Source organism: the organism of the source record quoted next, unplaced genomic scaffold, assembly GCF_019419815.1.
Source record: "Pyrus x bretschneideri cultivar Hongxiangsu unplaced genomic scaffold, Pyrus_bretschneideri_v1 Contig12, whole genome shotgun sequence".
Classification (NCBI taxonomy): domain Eukaryota; kingdom Viridiplantae; phylum Streptophyta; class Magnoliopsida; order Rosales; family Rosaceae; genus Pyrus; species Pyrus x bretschneideri.
The window spans coordinates 6,934,323-6,952,369 of NW_025999413.1; the positions used below are offsets into that span (position 1 = coordinate 6,934,323).

Here is an 18,047-nt window from a genome sequence, read left to right on the forward strand (position 1 = left end):
GAAATCTATTATTTTCTTGTCACTTCATATCCAATTGAAGGATTGTGCAAAAAATTATCAAGCCTAACAAAACGAAATTGCAGTGCAAATAGATCATAAATCTATATGATAAATTAAAAGGAAAATGAAAAAAATTAGAGGGTGTGGAATAATGACTCATCAAATCCATTCAGAGACAGAAAAATAAAAGAGTGGGCGAGGTTCAAGAAAGTAGGAAAAGCAAATGAGTCATCAGCGTCAGACTTTCTTTCTCATTATTCATTACTCTCTCTCTCACTCTTCTTTCTTTGTCTCTTTTTCTTTCTCCAAGCAGCTCTGAAACAAATGCAGAGAAGAATTTATACCCTTCAAAATTCTCACTCACCTTCCACACGGTAAGTCCCTCAATCCAATCCAGCTTTCTCTCTTACTTTCTGATTGGTCTCCCAGAAAATACAGACAAAGCCAAAATCAACAAATATCGGATCTTACCAACTGTCACTAGTCTTACACACCAAACTTGTATTTATTTTATTTTTATTTTTTGTTTATTTTTGTGTAGTTTTATGCTAAAGTTCTTGACTTTTTGTATAATCTGTGTGTTTTTGTGAATGATTGAAGGTGTTAAAAGGGAAATGATTAGGCAGATGAGCGAAGAGCACCCACCTGAGCCTCTTGATTTCTTCATTTGGACTGTTGAGGTAAACCAATTTCCATACTTTTTATCCATTTTATTTGTGCCCTTGTTTGGAATTTGGACATATCTCATTCAATTAAGTAGATCTTGTTTCGTTGGTGTTGGATAATTGTTGTTTAATTTTCATATTCTGTTGATTTTCTTGTTTGTTCATACATTTTGATGGGGTTCTGTTGAATTACATGTGACAATTGTAAAGTGGTAGGTTTTGGTTGTGGTGATTGTAGAATAGAGCATTTTAATCTGCTAATCAAATTAGAGAATACTTTGATTTAATCTGCTTATCATCTTTAATACTCTAAATAGTAGGAAATAATTTTGGGTTAGTTATGTAAAACTTCCTTCACTCATCGGTTCATCCTTCTCCAGCTACTACTCTTCTTAGAATACACACGATTTTCTTTTTCCAGTGTATGATCCTTTGGGATGTCAAACCTTTGACACCTTTGTAAGTTTATAAATTTATATAAAACTATCCCAAAAGTGATACAGAGCAAAATTTTGTTGGTGGTACAAGACCGTATTATCCTTTTCTGTTCACTTTAGTCAGTACCCTCCTCGCATTGGGTTATGGAAATTGGTTTTTTCTGGTTGTAGAATGATGGACTAAGTTTCTCTTTGCGCTGTACTATGTGAAGCAATGTCCGGTGATATTGATCAAGTCTGATAAATTTAAAAGAGAAAAATAAGTCTAGTTGCTCTAAGCTCTGTGCCCCAGTCAATGCCTTATATACATCCTTCTTGGCCATCAATAAATAAGAAGATGTGTATGGCCAAGTCACATGCATTCTCATGTATTTTTCCTATTGTTTACAGGATGTTGGTTTGTGGTTGGAAGAAATAAAACTGGGCAGTTACCGGCAAACTTTTAAAGAAAATGGTGTCAATGGAGAATACCTGGAAGGCATGTCAATGTTTACTACTGAGCAGATCCTTCGGTTTATAAGACGTTGCCACATGAAATGGGGAGATTTTATCACGCTGTGTAAGGAACTAAGGCGAATTAAAGGTCTGTACTTGCTCTCCTTTCTGTTTATTTATTCCCCAATCTGAACAAGGTTTAGGATAATCTCTCTGTCATAAAGGGTTATCCAAAAGTAATACAGAGAAGCGTGTTTTTGATTGGGGATGTTGGTTGACTATGCATGCTTCGTTCATCTCATGCATTCATTCGGTCTACTGATAGCATAACACTCTAACAGTATTAAAGTGGTATTGCGTGCCCCATTCAATAGCATTGCCAAACTCTGATATTGTTATCCTAGCAAGTTTAGAACTTGAACCTATTTAGAGTCTCGTTCCCTTGAGCTACATTTGTATTCCTTTTTCCTATTAAATTTGAATTGCACCTAGATTCCATCTCTCTGTGTGCTGAAACCATTTTTATGTCCAGTGGCTTGCCTAAAAGGGGAGCAAAAGGTCCGCAGGCCATGGTGGGCGCCGTCTTGCCTCTCAGTAGTATTCGTCAAGGTGGCAAAGCGTAACAGACAATCACGGGTTGTTTCCTTGAAGCTGGAACCGTAAAGAAAGATCTTCTTATATGTACCTATTTAAATTTTCATTTTTGCTTAGAGAACAGAAAAGTAGGGCAACACTTTTTTTTTCTTTCTTTTTTCGAATATGTCACGTTTACCTGTTCTTCTCTGGAGAACTCTGTTTATTGTAGCTTTTTATGTATCTATCCTTGGTCTTTCGATCTTTATATGATTGTTTTGCTTTGAGAACCATGAGGCGTTCAAGTTCTTGTTGCAGATTATTCTAATGCTACTGCTTCCCACAAAACTAATGAAACACAAAATGGAGTTGTAGTCTGATAATTTGTTAGTAACGAGTTTACCGCCGCGAACTTCTTGTATACGGCTGCCCTCTCACAGGGGACGCATATGTAGATTCCACCCACTGTGAGAGGGCTGTGTAGCGGCAACCATATATAATAACTCTCCTTCATACCTCTTCAAGTTTACCTCTTTTGAGATCTTGGAAGTTGGGGGCGATCAAGGTTCAGGGTATGTTGAGGTGGATTTTGTGATAGGGAGCATATTAATTAAGAATCCTAAGAGTTCTTGGAACCCCCATTTATCAGTTAAGCCATTAATTAAACTCAGATTAGGTAAGAGACATGGAAGACAAAGACAACATGGTTTGGTTCTGCTGTCTCTCCATTACCAAAAAAGGGGATGTTGATAGATTTGGTCTAGTGCTGAGTTGGATGTGGACTCACATCATCAACACATTGCCTAAGAGATGATGTCCACGTACGGAGAAGAACTTGCATGTAACATGATGTATACCTTACGTGAAATGTAACGAAAAATAGGTATACATCCGCAAGTTTTTCTCCTACAAAGATGAGAACGGAAATGGTCGGCGGCTAGAATGCTTCGCTTGTGTTTGTTTTTGTCGAAGTTGTACAAGTTGTATCATTTCGAGCAATGGTGGTGTATGCGTCGACCGTGATGGTCTACCACGAGACTACTACAGTGATATGGGATTAGTGGCAAAACATCATCAACTATTTAACATGCTAACAGATGTCTCCTTTTTCGACATGGATAAGATGTGACTTAAAGTGGGGGCTTCTCAACTCTTTTTGTGAAGAGCAGACTTGAATTAAAAGGTATCAAATATTGATCTATTTCATGTAAATCATCAAAATTAAAAGAATATCTCAATTTTTTTGTATTAGTTCGAATGTGTGCACTCGCACGTTAATGATACGTGATAATGAACATGTAGTGAATTTTTATTGTGAGGCATTTAACATGAGTGATTGACACCTAATATTCTGTAATTAGGTAATTATTTGGATTAGAATCATCCTTTATGGAAGTAGTCAGTTAGGGTGAACTATTTTTGTAGGTGTAGATTCTGAGATAATATATAGACATGGACCACGTTCAAAGTGGTAGGTTAAAGATGAAAATCATGGCTAGAAGCCTCGAAGAGGGAGAGCCTAGGATGCCCTTTTGGAAAGAATCCAGTCACAACTGATTCCATAAGAAACAGTAGTTTCCAGTTAATCTGGGTCAATTCGTCCACTTCCAGTCAAACAGTTTGAAATATTTCATTCATTTGTGTACTTGAGATTAATGGAAAAAGATCTTTGCTAGATTCTTTTTTTAGAGATTTCAAAAATTTCATAATCGTTCATTATATATCGTGCTATCGGTATTTATTAGATGCTATTTATATTTAATTTTAAATTTTAAATTTTAAATGATTTCTGATTGTACGATATACGATGAACGATCTCGATCACGGAATTTCCGAAATCCCAAAAAAAAAGATCTGGTGAGGATCCTTTTCCAAGGTTAATTATATATTATGATTAGATGTTGGCGACAACAATACCATCTAATCTGGAAAAATTTTTAGGTGTACCGGGTACACCAAATTTTTTTGGTGTACCCTCACTCATTAGAATTTTTTTGGTGTACAAAAAGTGAGGGTGCACCAAATTTTTTTGGTGCACCCTCACCATTATGAGTGAGGGTACACCAAAAAAATTTGGTGTGCCGGGTACACCGAAAAATTACTCTCTAATCTGGGTCAGCTGAATAGTGTAAAGCACATTCATTGTTCATTAAGACACCTTGTTAATTAAGGAGGCAGATTATCTGCCCTGTCACTTTCCGTGCCTTCCTGTTTGTGTGATTACGATTAAGTCACATTAATATTTTATATTATTATTTCTTTTAATCTTATTACCTCTATAAAAAAAATAATATAAAATGTTAATGTGACTTAACCGTAACTATGTAAAATAAGAGAGCATGAAAAATGGAAGGGCAAAGAATCTATCTCGTTAATTAATCACTCGTCTTTAGAGAAAAAATTTCGACATAATTGTCGTGTCGTATCCAAGTAATTTTCTATATCGTGCGCGATCAACCTTGAGTGACACAAGGTTGGGCTTTAGATTCTTGGGCATTTTGGCGGATTTTGCTTGGACCACCATTTGCGCTTGCATCTCTAGACGGGTGGAGGAGGAATTTTGGGCCGGAGGGCAAGCTTCAGCTCTTGCCCTTGCCTTACACCAACTAGTAGACATGGTCTCATGATCAAATCATCAAATATCGAGTGATACATGCTAAAAATGGATACAAAAAAAAACCACAATCAAGTTTTTTTCTACTAAATGCGGTCGTTTTTGTGAATTCTAGAATGTTAATGTGCTCGATTTTGCGCCAAGTCTTCAATCGTAGAACGCTACTGTGCTCAATTTTACGTCAAATCTTCCGTTAGTTTCAAGTGCTTCATATATTTCTTATAGTTTCTTTCACAGTTTTCCTCTACCCCTTTTGTCTTGAGTCACTGTCTCACAATCACATATTTTAACCAGAGCCTATATGTCTTCGATTCACATGTTCAAACTATCTTAACCGATTTTTTCTCATCTTATCTTCAATTGCGGCCACTACTACTTTACCTTGGATATCCTTTTTCCTAATCATATCCTTTCTCGTGTGCCCATAAATCCAATGAATCATTCTCATCTCCGCTAGACCTATTTTTTTCACTTCTTGTTTTTTGACTGCCCATCAGTCCATACCATAAAGCATCGTTGGCCTTATTGCCATCCTATAAAAAAAATTTGTGAGCTTTAGTGGCATACGACGATCACACAACACATTTGATGTATTCTTCCACCTCATCCATCCAGCTTGTATTCTATGGTTGAGATCTCCATCTAATTTTCTGTTATTTTGCAACATAGATCCAAGATAACGAAAACATTCACTCTTTAGTACTTCCTGATCTCCAATGCTCATCCCTGTCTCATTTGGCCGCCATTCCTACTAGAAATGGATTATTTCATTAATTGGAATTAGGAAAATAATCATTTTTACTAAATTTGGAAAACATTCATGTTTTAATTAAGATACCTTATCTCTATTAATTAATGAAACCCTCTTTGTCAACCAGAAGAGGGGGAAAAACAACTTAGTCTTCTGTCACACAAAAAAATGATGGGCAATAATGTAATTTCACAGGTCCAAATTTTACTGTTTTTCATTGAAGCCTCACCGATAGGTGATGTTAAAATATCTCTAATATTTAAAATGATAAAGTTAAAAAAAAAAAAAAAAACAAAGACCTCCAACTCCCCCCACGTTCTCTCTCTCTCTCTCTCTCTCTCTCTCTCTCTCTCTCTCCCCCCTTTTCTCATTTTCTTAAAAAATGTGTTCATACACACAAAGTGTGTAGGCAAAAGCTATGTTTAATTAAGATATCTTATGTCTAACTTATTATTTAGGGTTGGTTGTTTAATTTATTAATAAAAAAAATGTCATTTTGGTTATGGTCCCTAATCAACCTAATTATTAGATTGAAACCTATTTTGTTTAAATATTTTGATCGAGGTCCTTAACATCGTTTAAGAGATTTAACTCATGAATTTATGCATTTAATGTCCCACAAAATATGAAATTTAAACAATTCAAATAATATTTTTTTTAAAATATAATATATACTTAAACATAAATATTAGAGTAATATTGTTCTTCACAAAATTATAGCAAGAAAATAATGAATCCACATAATTATTAACATATTTTAAAAAATAACTACTGATATATTTTAAAACATAAAATAAATACATGTCATTATCATGGGTACATTTAGCAAAATTAAAAATGGGTACAAACAAGTAAAAAAATATGGGTACAAATACAAAAAAAACTTTAAAAAATATGGGCACAAAAAGAAATTAATATATGGGTACAAATAAAAACTGAAAAAAAAAGGAACTTTAACGAAAAACCCAGTACTGTTACACTAAAAAATCAATCATGGTACTATTTACTTTACCTTTTATTTTTTTCTTATTGTTAAAACTCAAAGTTTTCAAACAATTTTTATTAGTTTTCCTAAAAGAAAATTGGTACAAATTAAAAATAAAATATATGATAAAAATTTAGCCATAAATATAAATATAACATTTCTAACACTAAATGAATATGTTTAAAAATTAAAAAAAAAATATTTTATTATTGAAATAATTAATGATGTTTGTGTTTGGATGAGGGGAATAAACTTGGAATTTGGATGATGCCAAATTGGATAAATGATCCATGTGGTTATAAGATATTCGGAAGATAGCTCCTGTGCTAAAAAAACTTAGATTTAAACTTTTGTGGTATACTCGGTTAGCAAATTTAGTCCAAAAGTGATTTTTTCGTTAACTATCTGTTAATACATGGGTAAAATTGTACTTTGACATGTGGACTATAGAAAACTGAAAAAGGTAATTCCTAGTGTACTTATCATCTCCAAATTGAGCATCTTGAATTAATGGGTTAGCAGCCCTACTAGGAGGAGAAACATAAAAATATGGGGGCGATAAGGCAACCTCATTAGATGATTGCTCCAACACGTTAGCCAAACAGGAAGATATGAATTGTGGAGCAACAGGTTAGCCAAACAGGAAGATAGAAAATTTAAGATTAAATAAAATGCACATTAATTATTTTGAATTAAGGACACATTAAGAGATTATAATCAATATGTAATCTAACACTAGGTTTATTTTAAATTTCAATATGTAATCTAACACTAGGTTTATTTTATGTCCTTCTCTTGTATGTTTTTCATCAAGTAGTATAATATAGAGGTGAGGGCCTAGCCCCATCTTAATTACGTGGAGAGCTGTCAGCTAATTTATAGAACCGAACGCTTAGGTGGCTTGACATTATTGGCTCCCATCGCAACAGGTGGTGGGTCAGGAGTCTACCTCTCCAATCCCCTACGTGTATAGATAGAAACTGCCAGAGGGTTAGGGTTTGCAGGAGGACATTACAATTTTCGTGTTTCAGGGAGGAAACAAATGAGCAACACTGATCACTCATTTGATATTATTGCTGCTTCCACAGTGACCGAGTCATGTACGGAGGCCGATCTCAATAAGCGAGGTGAATCGTTCAATCCGAATCCAGAAACGATCTTGATCAAGTATTTATTTAACAAGTTGGCCGGACGGGCAACGCCTGTGGAAGATGTGATCAGACACATTGACTTGCAAAAGGGCATGCCTCCAGATGCTAATCAAATTCCTCCAAGTAAGATTAACCCTCCCAAATGCAATTAAATAAATGAAGAACCACATCATACATCGATCAGATATCAACCTCGACATACTAAAAAACTGATTATTTCATTAATTTGGATTTGGAAAATGATCATTTTGACTAAATTTTTCATTAATTTTTTAGAATAAACAATATTATCTATATCACAATATGTTAGTAATAATATGGTTCAAATTCGTTTTTGGCAAGAATCGAATATTTAGAGTTGGTCGTTTAATTATTTTTGTTTTTAGGTCTTTTCTGTCATGGAGCTGAAAACCGATCAGCATATTTCTACATATGTGCCGAGGTAGTTCTTGGTGATGTTAAAACAGAAAGGCCAACTTCTAATGGGTACTGGAAGTTGCTTAGTAACGAACAAGTGCACATTCAAACGTCCAGTGACAGTGATGACGATGCTGTAGCTGTCGTTCATGTTGGTAATGTACGGACGTGGAGGTATTATGGAAGGGACCTTAGGAGGCCGATGAGGGCAGTGTCTGAGACGTGCTTTAAAATTCGGGAATACTACCTGAATCCGGAGCTTGAGCCTACAACGCTGATTGTGACGGGACTATATCTTGGATGTTTTTTCAAAAAATTGTGTGTTTGTGAATTCATAGATGAGGACTCAGAGTTGAGACTGAAACAGAAGTGCAAGGTAGCCACATTGGCTATAAGCAGAGGTGATCCGCTGTTTATCTTGCCGGGACATCTCCCTATCGGCCCTAGACTAATATGTGCACTGTTAGATGCTCCGGAGCCCGGGGGTGATCCTCTCGATACTTTGTTTATCAGAGCACCTCCTCCCTCTCCTTCTTCTCCATGGAAGGAGGAGAGTGACGATGAATGGTGACTGACTTTTAGTTAATTTTGCACTTAGTTTCTGTTATTATTATTTATTTTTTTATGGATTTTTACATTTCATTTTGGATATCATTTTTAATCTATTAAGTTTGCATTCTAGAATCGATCAAAGTCGCCCTTCACGTTTGACACCAAAAATTAGTTTTGTCCTTTTCCTCTTGAGATTTGAGAACACAGTATAGGGTTAAAAACGAAATAGTTATGAGAACACAAAATTAAAAATTGAAAGTTAAAAACGAAATGATTATAAACGAGGACTAAGAACTAAAGAAATCACTAGCCTTCCCAATTTCCAAAACCGATAGAAATCACTGGCCTTTCCAATTTCCATAATCACAATGCCATTTACAATCTGTTTGGATAAAGAAATTTAAGATTACTAAGAAATTTTAGAATGACGGAAGTTTATTTTATATAATTTGTGAATTTTCTTGTTTGGTTAACTTACAAAAATGGAAATGAATGTGAAATTTGTTAATTTCAAACTTTCAATCATAGAAATTGGGAAACGACACATATTTACAAGGAGTTTAAACTTGGGGATTGGATGTCTCAAATTCCGAGTTTTTTTTTCTATGCAGAAATTCTAAATTTCTATGCTTATGAATCCAAACAAGGATATTGTTGTATGTCAATTAATAAATTCTGACTTTTATTCAAATTACAAGTTTATTTTCCTTATCTAAATGTTACTCCATTTAGAAATAAGAAATTTCTGTTATTTTTCAAGTTAATGCAAATCCATAAAATTGATTGGATATGCCATTTTGATCTGCAATATATATATATATATATATATATCACTTACTTCCGAACTTTGGAAACAAATCAACAGCAGCAAGCCCTGCCCAGTCGAAAATATGCCGAGTGAGGGAAGGAAATCCAAAGTTGCTCAGTTCCATCCCATTTTTCTACAGTTCCAAGCCCTCATAAGTCACAGCTGGAAGAACTGGAAGCACCTGTGGTCCATTGGTGGTTTTTGCGGCTCACCCCCTTCCCGAAATACTCGGCGACAGAAAACCCATCCCTTGAACTTTTAACTTGCTGAAGAACAAATCATGAATCGTGTAAATCGAAAAAGGAAAAGAAAAGGAGGTATCTCCATCTTTTCCCATCTTTAATTATTGTCATTTTAAACCAACCATGATATATTTTACGCTAAAAGGAGATGGGAGTTATACCAAGCAACATAATGAAAAACCTAATTTGATATCAAATTTACTATTCATAAAATTCAAATCTAAGAAGTGAGAGGAAACCCTTTCATTTGCTTTTTCCTCGGTTAAGAAGAGCTCAATGCTCTTTTTTTTTCTCTTTTTTTTATTTATTTAATTTTTCAGATCGGGTTTCATTTGTTTTGGGTAAATATGGTTGAATTCTGATGAATTTGTGCAGGTCAAGTTTGAACTAGTTTTTATACTTCCAACTGTGTTGAATTTGGGTAAATATGGGGTTCTTTATAATGTTCAACGAAATCGACCCCAAGGGTTTAAATACCAGGATGTTTTATAGGTTTTAATGGCAGCATCATCAGATTTCAACATGTACGATAAGGCCTTAAGGTCATCTCTAACCGAAGGATTCAGAGGGTAAGAGGGCCGAAAATAGCCCGAAAACCGTCTCCAACCGATGGTTAAGCTAGAGGGCTCGTGGGCCTCACAAAATCTGAAAGGGCCAAAGGGCCAAAGGGCTAGCCCATTCCAGCCAGCTAGCCCTGAGCTGGCCAGAATTTTGCTTAAAACTGATCGATTTCCTGTTGGACATAACCAATAGGAATAATTTTGTTTATCGCAATACTGTTGGTTATAACCGACATGAATAGTAACAGCTACATAGGAATAATTTTGATTAATTGCAATCGTGTCGGTTATAACCGACACGAATAATATGAAAATTTTGAATACAACAGCTAGCCGAGTCAGCTAGCCGTTGCATTCAATTTTTTTTTATGAATTTAAAGCTTTTTTTTTTTTCTATAACTTCCTATAACTTCTATTTTACAAAATTTATTTCATTTTTTTTTTAAATTCTATTTTTTCCTATAACTTCTATTTTACAAATTTTTGTTCATATTTTTTTTAAATTCTATTTTTTTCCTATAACTTCTATTTTACAAAATTTGGTTCATATTTTTCTTTAAATTCTATTTTTTTTCCTATAACTTCTATTTTACAAAATTTGGTTCATATTTTTTTTAAATTCTATTTTTTTCCTATAACTTCTATTTTACAAAATTTGGTTCAAATCTAACGGCCAGCTGACGTCACTTAGCCGTTGGATTTGAATTTAAGTTGTAATTTTTAAATAATAAATTATGTTTGGTCCTTTGGCTCTCGGGTTTTTTGTAACAGGGCTAAAACGAGTCATATGGCCCTTTGACCCTCGGTTGGAGATGGAGGCAAATATGATCATGTACTGTTCATTAAAATATTAATATCTTGAAGGACCAGAGGGCTAAAACGAGCTATCTAGTCAGTCCTCGGTTAGAGATGACCTAAGTGTCCAGGAGTCCAACACTACCACGGATCTCGAAATGTGGGGTTTAGAATTTGAGCCCAAGCCTGACTCTCTCCTGATTTACTATTTGTTCGACAAGCTCATCGGAAAGCCACTTCCAACGGCGGAGATGATCAAACACCTTGTCTCCGGGAAGAAGAATTTTCCGGATCCCACTTTTATACCGCCAGGTAATTTGTTCTATTTTTTGTTGTATACAGTTAACTACTTTTTAATTTGAAGTCCTGTATGTGTGTATATATTTATTGTATTTTTACTGTTATTTTTGCAGAAAACTTCTCTTTTCGATCGGAAAAGAACAAAGCGTTCTTTTTTGTTCCATTGTGGATGAACAGGCTGATCCTTCCCCGAGGTTCACTGTTCGGGGAGCCTTTGGCGGTTTTCTAGTGAGAAGAGTGTTAACCATCTTCACAATGGTGAAGAAGTTTGTATCGGGACTGCAAGAACCTTTATCTCTTTTAAGAATATAGAAGAGGAGGGTGGTTATGAGATGGTTGAATATAAGCTTCTGAACTCTGAGGCCCTTGGAATCGATCCAAGATTGATACAATCAAGACCGTTCAATGATCTGGTATATTGAATAATTATTATAACTGTTAGTTTACAGTTCTTAATTGTTTTATTGATATTGCTTCCCTTCTCTGTCTTATAGCTCCAACTCTACTCCATCGTTACCATTACATGCCATGACGGCAATTTGGAGAAGATCAAGAAGGGTATCGTGGCCCCTGCGCTGCTTACTGGTGGAGGTCATCAGATTATTCTGCCTCCCGATGCTGACATTGGAGCCAAGGGATCCATTGCCCCACTTATCGACTACATCTCGGGCAACCCGGACAGCCCAGCTCCAAGTTCCGCTCCTCAACTTGGATTATTTGGACTGGAAACAGATTCCATTCTTGCACTCACCACAGGTGCTGCTGGGGAAGCTTCCACCTCCTAATTCAGCATGAGTGGCGCCCAATTTTCACTCTTACTTCTGCTAATTTGGAAATTTGCAGTTTTCTTTGCTACGAACTTTTTTGCTGTAATCAGACATGTTTTTCAATTTTGTTTTGTTGTTTGCTCGATTCATGTCTTTTGTGTTCTGCATGCTTGATTGTGTTTGTGTAGCAAGATAAGAAAACTATGAATTTGAAACCATGTTTGTGTAGTTTTGTTACGTTCAGATGTTCATTTTCTCGGTGAACCCTCGTCCTGCCATTTGAAATTCTTCACCCAGATCTTTCTTTCTCCGAGGTTTAGTTTTGTTAATTAGTTCTAACATCGGATCATTAGGGTGAGTTGTGTTATGGTTGGGAGTCCCCATATGGAGGGCAGGGCACACACTACACAGTTGTTTCAAGCTGTTACTGATATGTGCCTCATCAGAGCTGTACGAGGGGGATTACACAGCTAGAGACGGTCAAACCTTTAGCCTTGAACAAGGTGACCGACCGGGAGGTGAATATGTGCACTGTTAATTTTGTCCTTGCCATCTTTAGATTTGAGAATATTGTAATCTCAATTCTCTGCTGGCATGCATGTATAGGGTTAAAAACGAAATGGTTATCGGAACACAGAAATGAAAACTAAAGGTTAAAAATGAAATGATCCTCAAACGGAACCAAATATGGTCATTCTACAAAGATAGCAATTTGGGGACTCGCCTTTGCTGCAAACAGATCGAGGAGAACTAAGGTCACTAGCCTTTCCAAAATCAAAATGCCATTTACTCCTGACTTAGAAATAAAATATCAAAGAACAATGACATCCACTCACAAATTTCGGTTTCTTTTTGGAGTTAATGCAGATCTCCAAAATTGTTTCAGGATATACCATTTTGATCTGCAAAAAATATCACTAACCTCCCAAGTTTGGGAAACAGAACAACAGCAGCAATCCCAGTCGAAAATGCCGAGTGAAGAAAATCCAAAGTTGCTCAGCTCCATCCCATGTTTCCATAGTTCCAAGCCCTCATAAGTCACAGCTTGACGAACTGTTGCCGATCAAGAAGCACCTGTGGGTCCATTAGTGGTTTTGCTGATCACACCTTTCCCAAAATACTCAGCGATCACAGAAAAACCATCCTTTGAACTTTTAACTTGCTGGAAGAACCGATCCTGATCTTTGGAGTTCCGCTCTAGACTTCTTTTTGTTTCGAGAACAGATTTGTATTCAGGAGCACATACAGGACACTCCTTCTCATTATCCCCGAGGCAACGCTGATGGAATGAGTGGATACACATAAAATGCACAGCTGGGAGATCGAGGGTGAAAGTGCATGCAGTGCACTTGCTGAGCTGAAAGATTCTGGCATTTGTCCTAAGATCCTGAATTTCGTTTCTCATTGCAGATGTGGTTTCCTGAACAATGAAAGGATTCATTAGATAACCTCTCTCACACGCACACAACCACACATAGTTTGGATTGAAACCTAAAGGGCATGAAGTATAATTTTGTTTGGCAGATTTTATTTATTGACAAAACTTTATTTAGTAACCCACACACAAAGTAATATTCTTATCAGAAATCATGAAGAGCACCATCATGTATCTGAATGTATCTTTCGTGACAAAGACTCAGCTTCACTTACTGGGGTAACATGTAAAGAACAATTTTCGTACCAAACATGTTTGGTAATTTCCATTGTTTAAACCTTATTTTCTACGTTAAAGTTCCTCAGATTAGTTTTTTACTTGCTAAATAATATGCCAATTTCCCACAAAGAACACTGGTTACGAGAATGTTGAAAGATCAAGTCCCTAGATTTGTGATGCACATGTCATAGCTATTTAAATTACTAGAGCATTTTTTCCCTTTTTTCTGTGCAGTTTCAGACCTAACTAGAATCCCATGCAACATTATCTATACACTGCTTTGACAAGATTACATTCGTCATTCGTGCCATTACAAAAGTTTCCAAGGAAAGCGTAAATAAGAAACATAAAATGTTAACCAACTTTTACTGGAAGCAGGCGAAATGAACAACAGAGGTACAATAGATAAATTCACAATGACAGCTGCAGTAAGGACTAACCTGATACTTTTCAATTGCTCGACGGTCCTCTTCGATCAGCCTCGATTCTTGTTCAAGCTTTCTGGCAATGTAATCCTTAATGACAGAGAGTGTGAGACATGGATTTCTGGATAAAGTTTGAAGAACAATAATAGGAGGCAATATGTCATCCCTTTCTATATATGTCAAAACTTCCTTCACTTCTTTGGAGCAATCTTCTCCAAGTTCACCAAAATATTTTAGCAGATCTGCCCAAAGAGTGGGGTCCCCACCCTTCCCTGAATCCCCTAGTCGTTTGCAGCAATCAATCAAACCCTCGTGGTCATGAGCTTGCATGTAGCAAGCAATCACCTCTTTATAAAGTTTCAATTTTTCATAGAGATACAATAGGCCTTCCTTAAATGCATTCATTTCACAAAGAATTATGGCAAGGTCAACATCATAAAGCGGAAATTCCAGGTCAGATGGCCATGCAGTCTTAAGAAGTCGTAGCCCTTTCTCTTGCTTTTCAAAACGGTCCTTTTCCTTGTTTGAATCTTTGGTATCAGCAATCAATTTCCCATTGGACTGGCTTCTTGATGTTGCAGCTGCACCTGATCTAGCCCTGAGATTAAGATCTTCACCATTGCCAGCTTGTGATATTGATGGGAAACTCAAGTCATTGGACAAGTACAACTCCAAGAGCGTGTTATGGATTTCTACTTGTGCAGGAGAGTCCTTGACCTTGTCGGTATATTTTTCAAGAAAATCCATAAGCCAGGGAAGATGATGGGTGAAGATGTTGAGAAAATCAACCGGAGATGGCAACATTGTCAGGTATGCAGCAGTAGCGGCTCCTCTCTTGGATGATTCACCATCCTCAGTGCACAGCCTCATGAGTATCTCAATTGTTTCCACAGGCTTGTGCTCTATAAGAATCTTACCATACTCTTTCACTGTCACTCCAGCTTGGCTTGGTTCAAGGCTTGAAATATATTGCAAAGCTTCCTCATATCGGCCAAGATCTTCAAGTAAGATCTTTAAGTACCATTCATGCTTCCCGGCCTTTTTAGCAACATACATTGCATGCTCATGGTAGTTGGTGGCACGGCAGACTCTTATTGCAGTCTCCACATCAAATTTATGTTCCCCAACACCATCCTCACTTTTAATGAACACATTTAGCTTGTCAACATCTTTCAATTTGGTGTAGCAATTCAGTAGAAGAGTGGTATGATCTTTGGAAGCAAGCCCCTTCTCATGCAATTTTTCCAAGTAATTTGTAAGGTTGTAGATTCGTTGTGCATCTAGAAACTTCTGTATCACATAAGAAGGCTCGAGGTGACCAATGGTATGGATATACTGGGCCATTGCCTCATCATAATCTTGCTTGCTATATAGATGATCCCCATACTTTCTCAGCACTTCTGAAGTTGCGGCAGCATCTGCTTGCTGACTTTGAACAAGGTTGATGGCAACAGTATAAAGATTCTTCTTAAAGAGCATATCTAACTTGCTCTCCATATCCTTCTCACCAATGCACAAAGCTGATTTGTCAGCCATGATAAGTATTATGTTACCCCATTCACAAAGCATGTGAGAAACCTCTTTGATTGCTAGGCTGTGAGCGATTAAACGGTTCTTCAAGTCATAAATGTTGAAAGTGTTGCTGCTATTTCTTTGATCTGCAATAACACAAAGAAGGTATCCACGAAACCACCCTAAAAATTTCTTTTCTCCTTCAAAAGCCCAACATGGTCCACGCCCATCAACTTCATAAAAATACACGGCCTCAGGTCGACCAATTATCAACTCCTGTCACAATAAGTAAATAAATAAAATGCTAAGGCATACATAAACATACACCAACGGAAAAAGGAAGTAGAATTGCGTACCAAGCGATCACTCATTGCAACACTGTTCATATTACTTCCAATCTGATCTAGGGTCTGCCGCCTTGTGTTTGAGGGTTGATTCTGCAAGATGAACAAGCTCACAGAGGATGGAGTAACAGCAAACAACTGAAGGGCTTGACCGTCCACTCTGAACCCCAGTCCCGTAATTGAGGACTGGCTCTTGTCAGAATGGATTTCCACCTGAAGCTTGAACCTGGTGATTCGTTCTCGTGCAATATCCCCTTTAATGCAGTAAATTGAACCATTATCCAAGCCAATAGCTATAAGCAGTATCGGAGGTGCCTCCTCTAGAACTAAAAATGATGTGATCTGCAGTAATAAACAATGACTCGATTCAAAACCCTATTGTCTCTATCAAATTCGGGGGTTCACAAATTCCAATGGGCACAAATACTACCTTTGCTTCAGGAAATTGGTTAGTGAATATCCTCAAGATTCCAATGCAATCAGGGCTCGTTGTGCTTGAGCTTGTGCCCTCGGACTGCATCCTATCCAGGTCGAAAACCTTGAGGCACATTGCCGATTGCTGCGGAGTAATTTGTTCATCTTCTCCAATTGTCACCAAATAGTTGCGTTGCTGATTTCACAACAAGAAGAGCAAAATTAACACACCTCCTAATCACTCTCTAAACAGATTAAAAACTAATCCTAATATTAAACATCAAAGTTCAACAAATTTCCAATTTTCTCTTTTCCTGTTTTTCCGTTTGTCATATTTTCCCGAGAAACAAACAGAAAAATGACCAAATCAAGACAAAATATTGCGAGAGGAGGCTGACCTTGAGCTGCTGAAGGAAGAGCGCGGAGGAGGAGTGAGCTTGGAATCCGTAGCTGAAGTTGAGGCCGCGGTCCAGGAAGCTGACGGTGCCGTCGTCGCAGCCGATCACCACCTTCCCTCTGCCGCTCGAGCAACACTCGATCTTCCCTTCCACCTCCTCGGGAATCGCGCACTTTCCAGCCAATTTCTCCTCGAAGAACTCGAATTTCCTCCACTGGTACATTTCGAGAAGCTCTTTTCGGTTTTTTCAGCAAATTTAACGAGCTCGCCGGATAGGACGGCTCTGTTTTCGCGAGCTGAGATCGGCGGCCAAAAGCCGAATACTTGGCGCCAAAAACTCAGAAAGGTAATACCTTTCTCTCTCTTCTCTCTCCCTTAGTCTGAAATTCGTATTCCTCCTTTTCTCTGGTAATCGGCTGGGTTGTACGGCCGTTCCAGAAGAATAACGGTAGTTCGGATGAGCAAGAAAGCATAAACGACGCCGTATGTGTAAGGCGTTCGGTTAACTCCCCTTTTCAGATCTTATTCAGTTTCTTAATTTGGGCACATTCTTGTAGAAGCCCAATTTTCTTCAGACATGGGTGAGAAGTAAGGCCCATACTAAAATCTAGTGTAAAGTGGTTTTCGCACACCGATTTTCTCACGACAGAACATTATGAATTTTGTTGTTTTTTTACTAATAATTGTTTGATGTGAGATTTTAATTTAGTATCTATTTTGACTAAATAGGAATTAGATATCACTAGACCAAATAATATTGAAGAACTTTCTAATTTCCATTTCACCTCCTTTGTACCAAGCAAAATTTCGAACTCATATACAAAAGTCTAATTTTCAAAGTAAAACTGTTATTAACACTTTAAATAAGTCATTTTACATCCTCTTTTTCTCTTAATTTTTATACGAAGAATGAGTGCTTGATATTTTTTTTTTTTTTTGAAAGTGCTTGGTAATAATTTTAGAGTGACGATAATAATTCTTTTTATGAAAAATAATATATAATTTACATAATAAAAAGAAATAAATATACGATAATTGCCGAAAGGAAACTTAAGAAAATAAATGATGCCCTGCATGGGAAATATATGGGTCTTTTGACCCAGCATCACATGTATATGACGTGAGCCTATAGTGATTGTCCTTAGTCCTACCACTTGGAGTCGTTGCTTTGCAATAGATGCAGAAGCCCGACACAGGGTGGACGCGTTTTGGTTGAGGGACATTGATAAACACTCTACCAAATTGTTGC

The 18,047-nt window shown here is 36.8% G+C and overlaps 3 protein-coding genes across 3 annotated transcripts; 2 read left to right on the forward strand and 1 right to left on the reverse strand.

Annotated features, from left to right (window-relative positions):
• The first annotated feature begins 212 nt into the window (after positions 1-212).
• On the forward strand, positions 213-2,400 carry LOC103955065. Its single transcript, XM_009366938.3, has 4 exons — positions 213-374; positions 601-680; positions 1,493-1,685; positions 2,070-2,400. Exons 2-4 carry the CDS (start codon positions 615-617, stop codon positions 2,198-2,200), a joined length of 390 nt encoding a protein of 129 aa, XP_009365213.2. The 5' UTR covers positions 213-374; positions 601-614; the 3' UTR covers positions 2,201-2,400.
• An 8,730-nt stretch (positions 2,401-11,130) lies between these two features.
• On the forward strand, positions 11,131-12,270 carry LOC103955066. Its single transcript, XM_048578219.1, has 3 exons — positions 11,131-11,297; positions 11,399-11,698; positions 11,780-12,270. The coding sequence occupies exons 2-3, from the start codon at positions 11,618-11,620 to the stop codon at positions 12,068-12,070; spliced, it is 372 nt and encodes a 123-aa protein (XP_048434176.1). The 5' UTR covers positions 11,131-11,297; positions 11,399-11,617; the 3' UTR covers positions 12,071-12,270.
• Positions 12,271-12,692: 422 nt separating this feature from the next.
• LOC103955067 (vacuolar protein-sorting-associated protein 11 homolog) lies at positions 12,693-17,295 on the reverse strand. Its single transcript, XM_009366939.3, has 5 exons — positions 16,800-17,295; positions 16,418-16,597; positions 16,000-16,329; positions 14,147-15,919; positions 12,693-13,472 (listed from the first exon to the last, which is right to left on the reverse strand). Exons 1-5 carry the CDS (start codon positions 17,019-17,021, stop codon positions 13,116-13,118), a joined length of 2,862 nt encoding a protein of 953 aa, XP_009365214.2. The 5' UTR covers positions 17,022-17,295; the 3' UTR covers positions 12,693-13,115.
• Positions 17,296-18,047: the final 752 nt, after the last annotated feature.

Bases quoted from the DNA above. Each gene is read 5' to 3' on its own strand.
- LOC103955067 (XM_009366939.3), bottom strand. From the start codon at position 17,021: ATGTACCAGTGGAGGAAATTCGAGTTCTTCGAGGAGAAATTGGCTGGA. The intron at 16,598-16,799 runs GTCAGCCTCCTC...TTGTGAAATCAG, and splicing joins TCTTCCTTCAGCAGCTCAAG to CAACGCAACTATTTGGTGAC. The intron at 15,920-15,999 runs GTACGCAATTCT...TTATTGTGACAG, and splicing joins TTGCAATGAGTGATCGCTTG to GAGTTGATAATTGGTCGACC.
- LOC103955066 (XM_048578219.1), top strand. From the start codon at position 11,618: ATGGTTGAATATAAGCTTCTGAACTCTGAGGCCCTTGGAATCGATCCA. The intron at 11,699-11,779 runs GTATATTGAATA...TCTGTCTTATAG, and splicing joins CAAGACCGTTCAATGATCTG to CTCCAACTCTACTCCATCGT.
- LOC103955065 (XM_009366938.3), top strand. From the start codon at position 615: ATGATTAGGCAGATGAGCGAAGAGCACCCACCTGAGCCTCTTGATTTC. The intron at 681-1,492 runs GTAAACCAATTT...TATTGTTTACAG, and splicing joins TCTTCATTTGGACTGTTGAG to GATGTTGGTTTGTGGTTGGA. The intron at 1,686-2,069 runs GTCTGTACTTGC...TTTTATGTCCAG, and splicing joins GGAACTAAGGCGAATTAAAG to TGGCTTGCCTAAAAGGGGAG.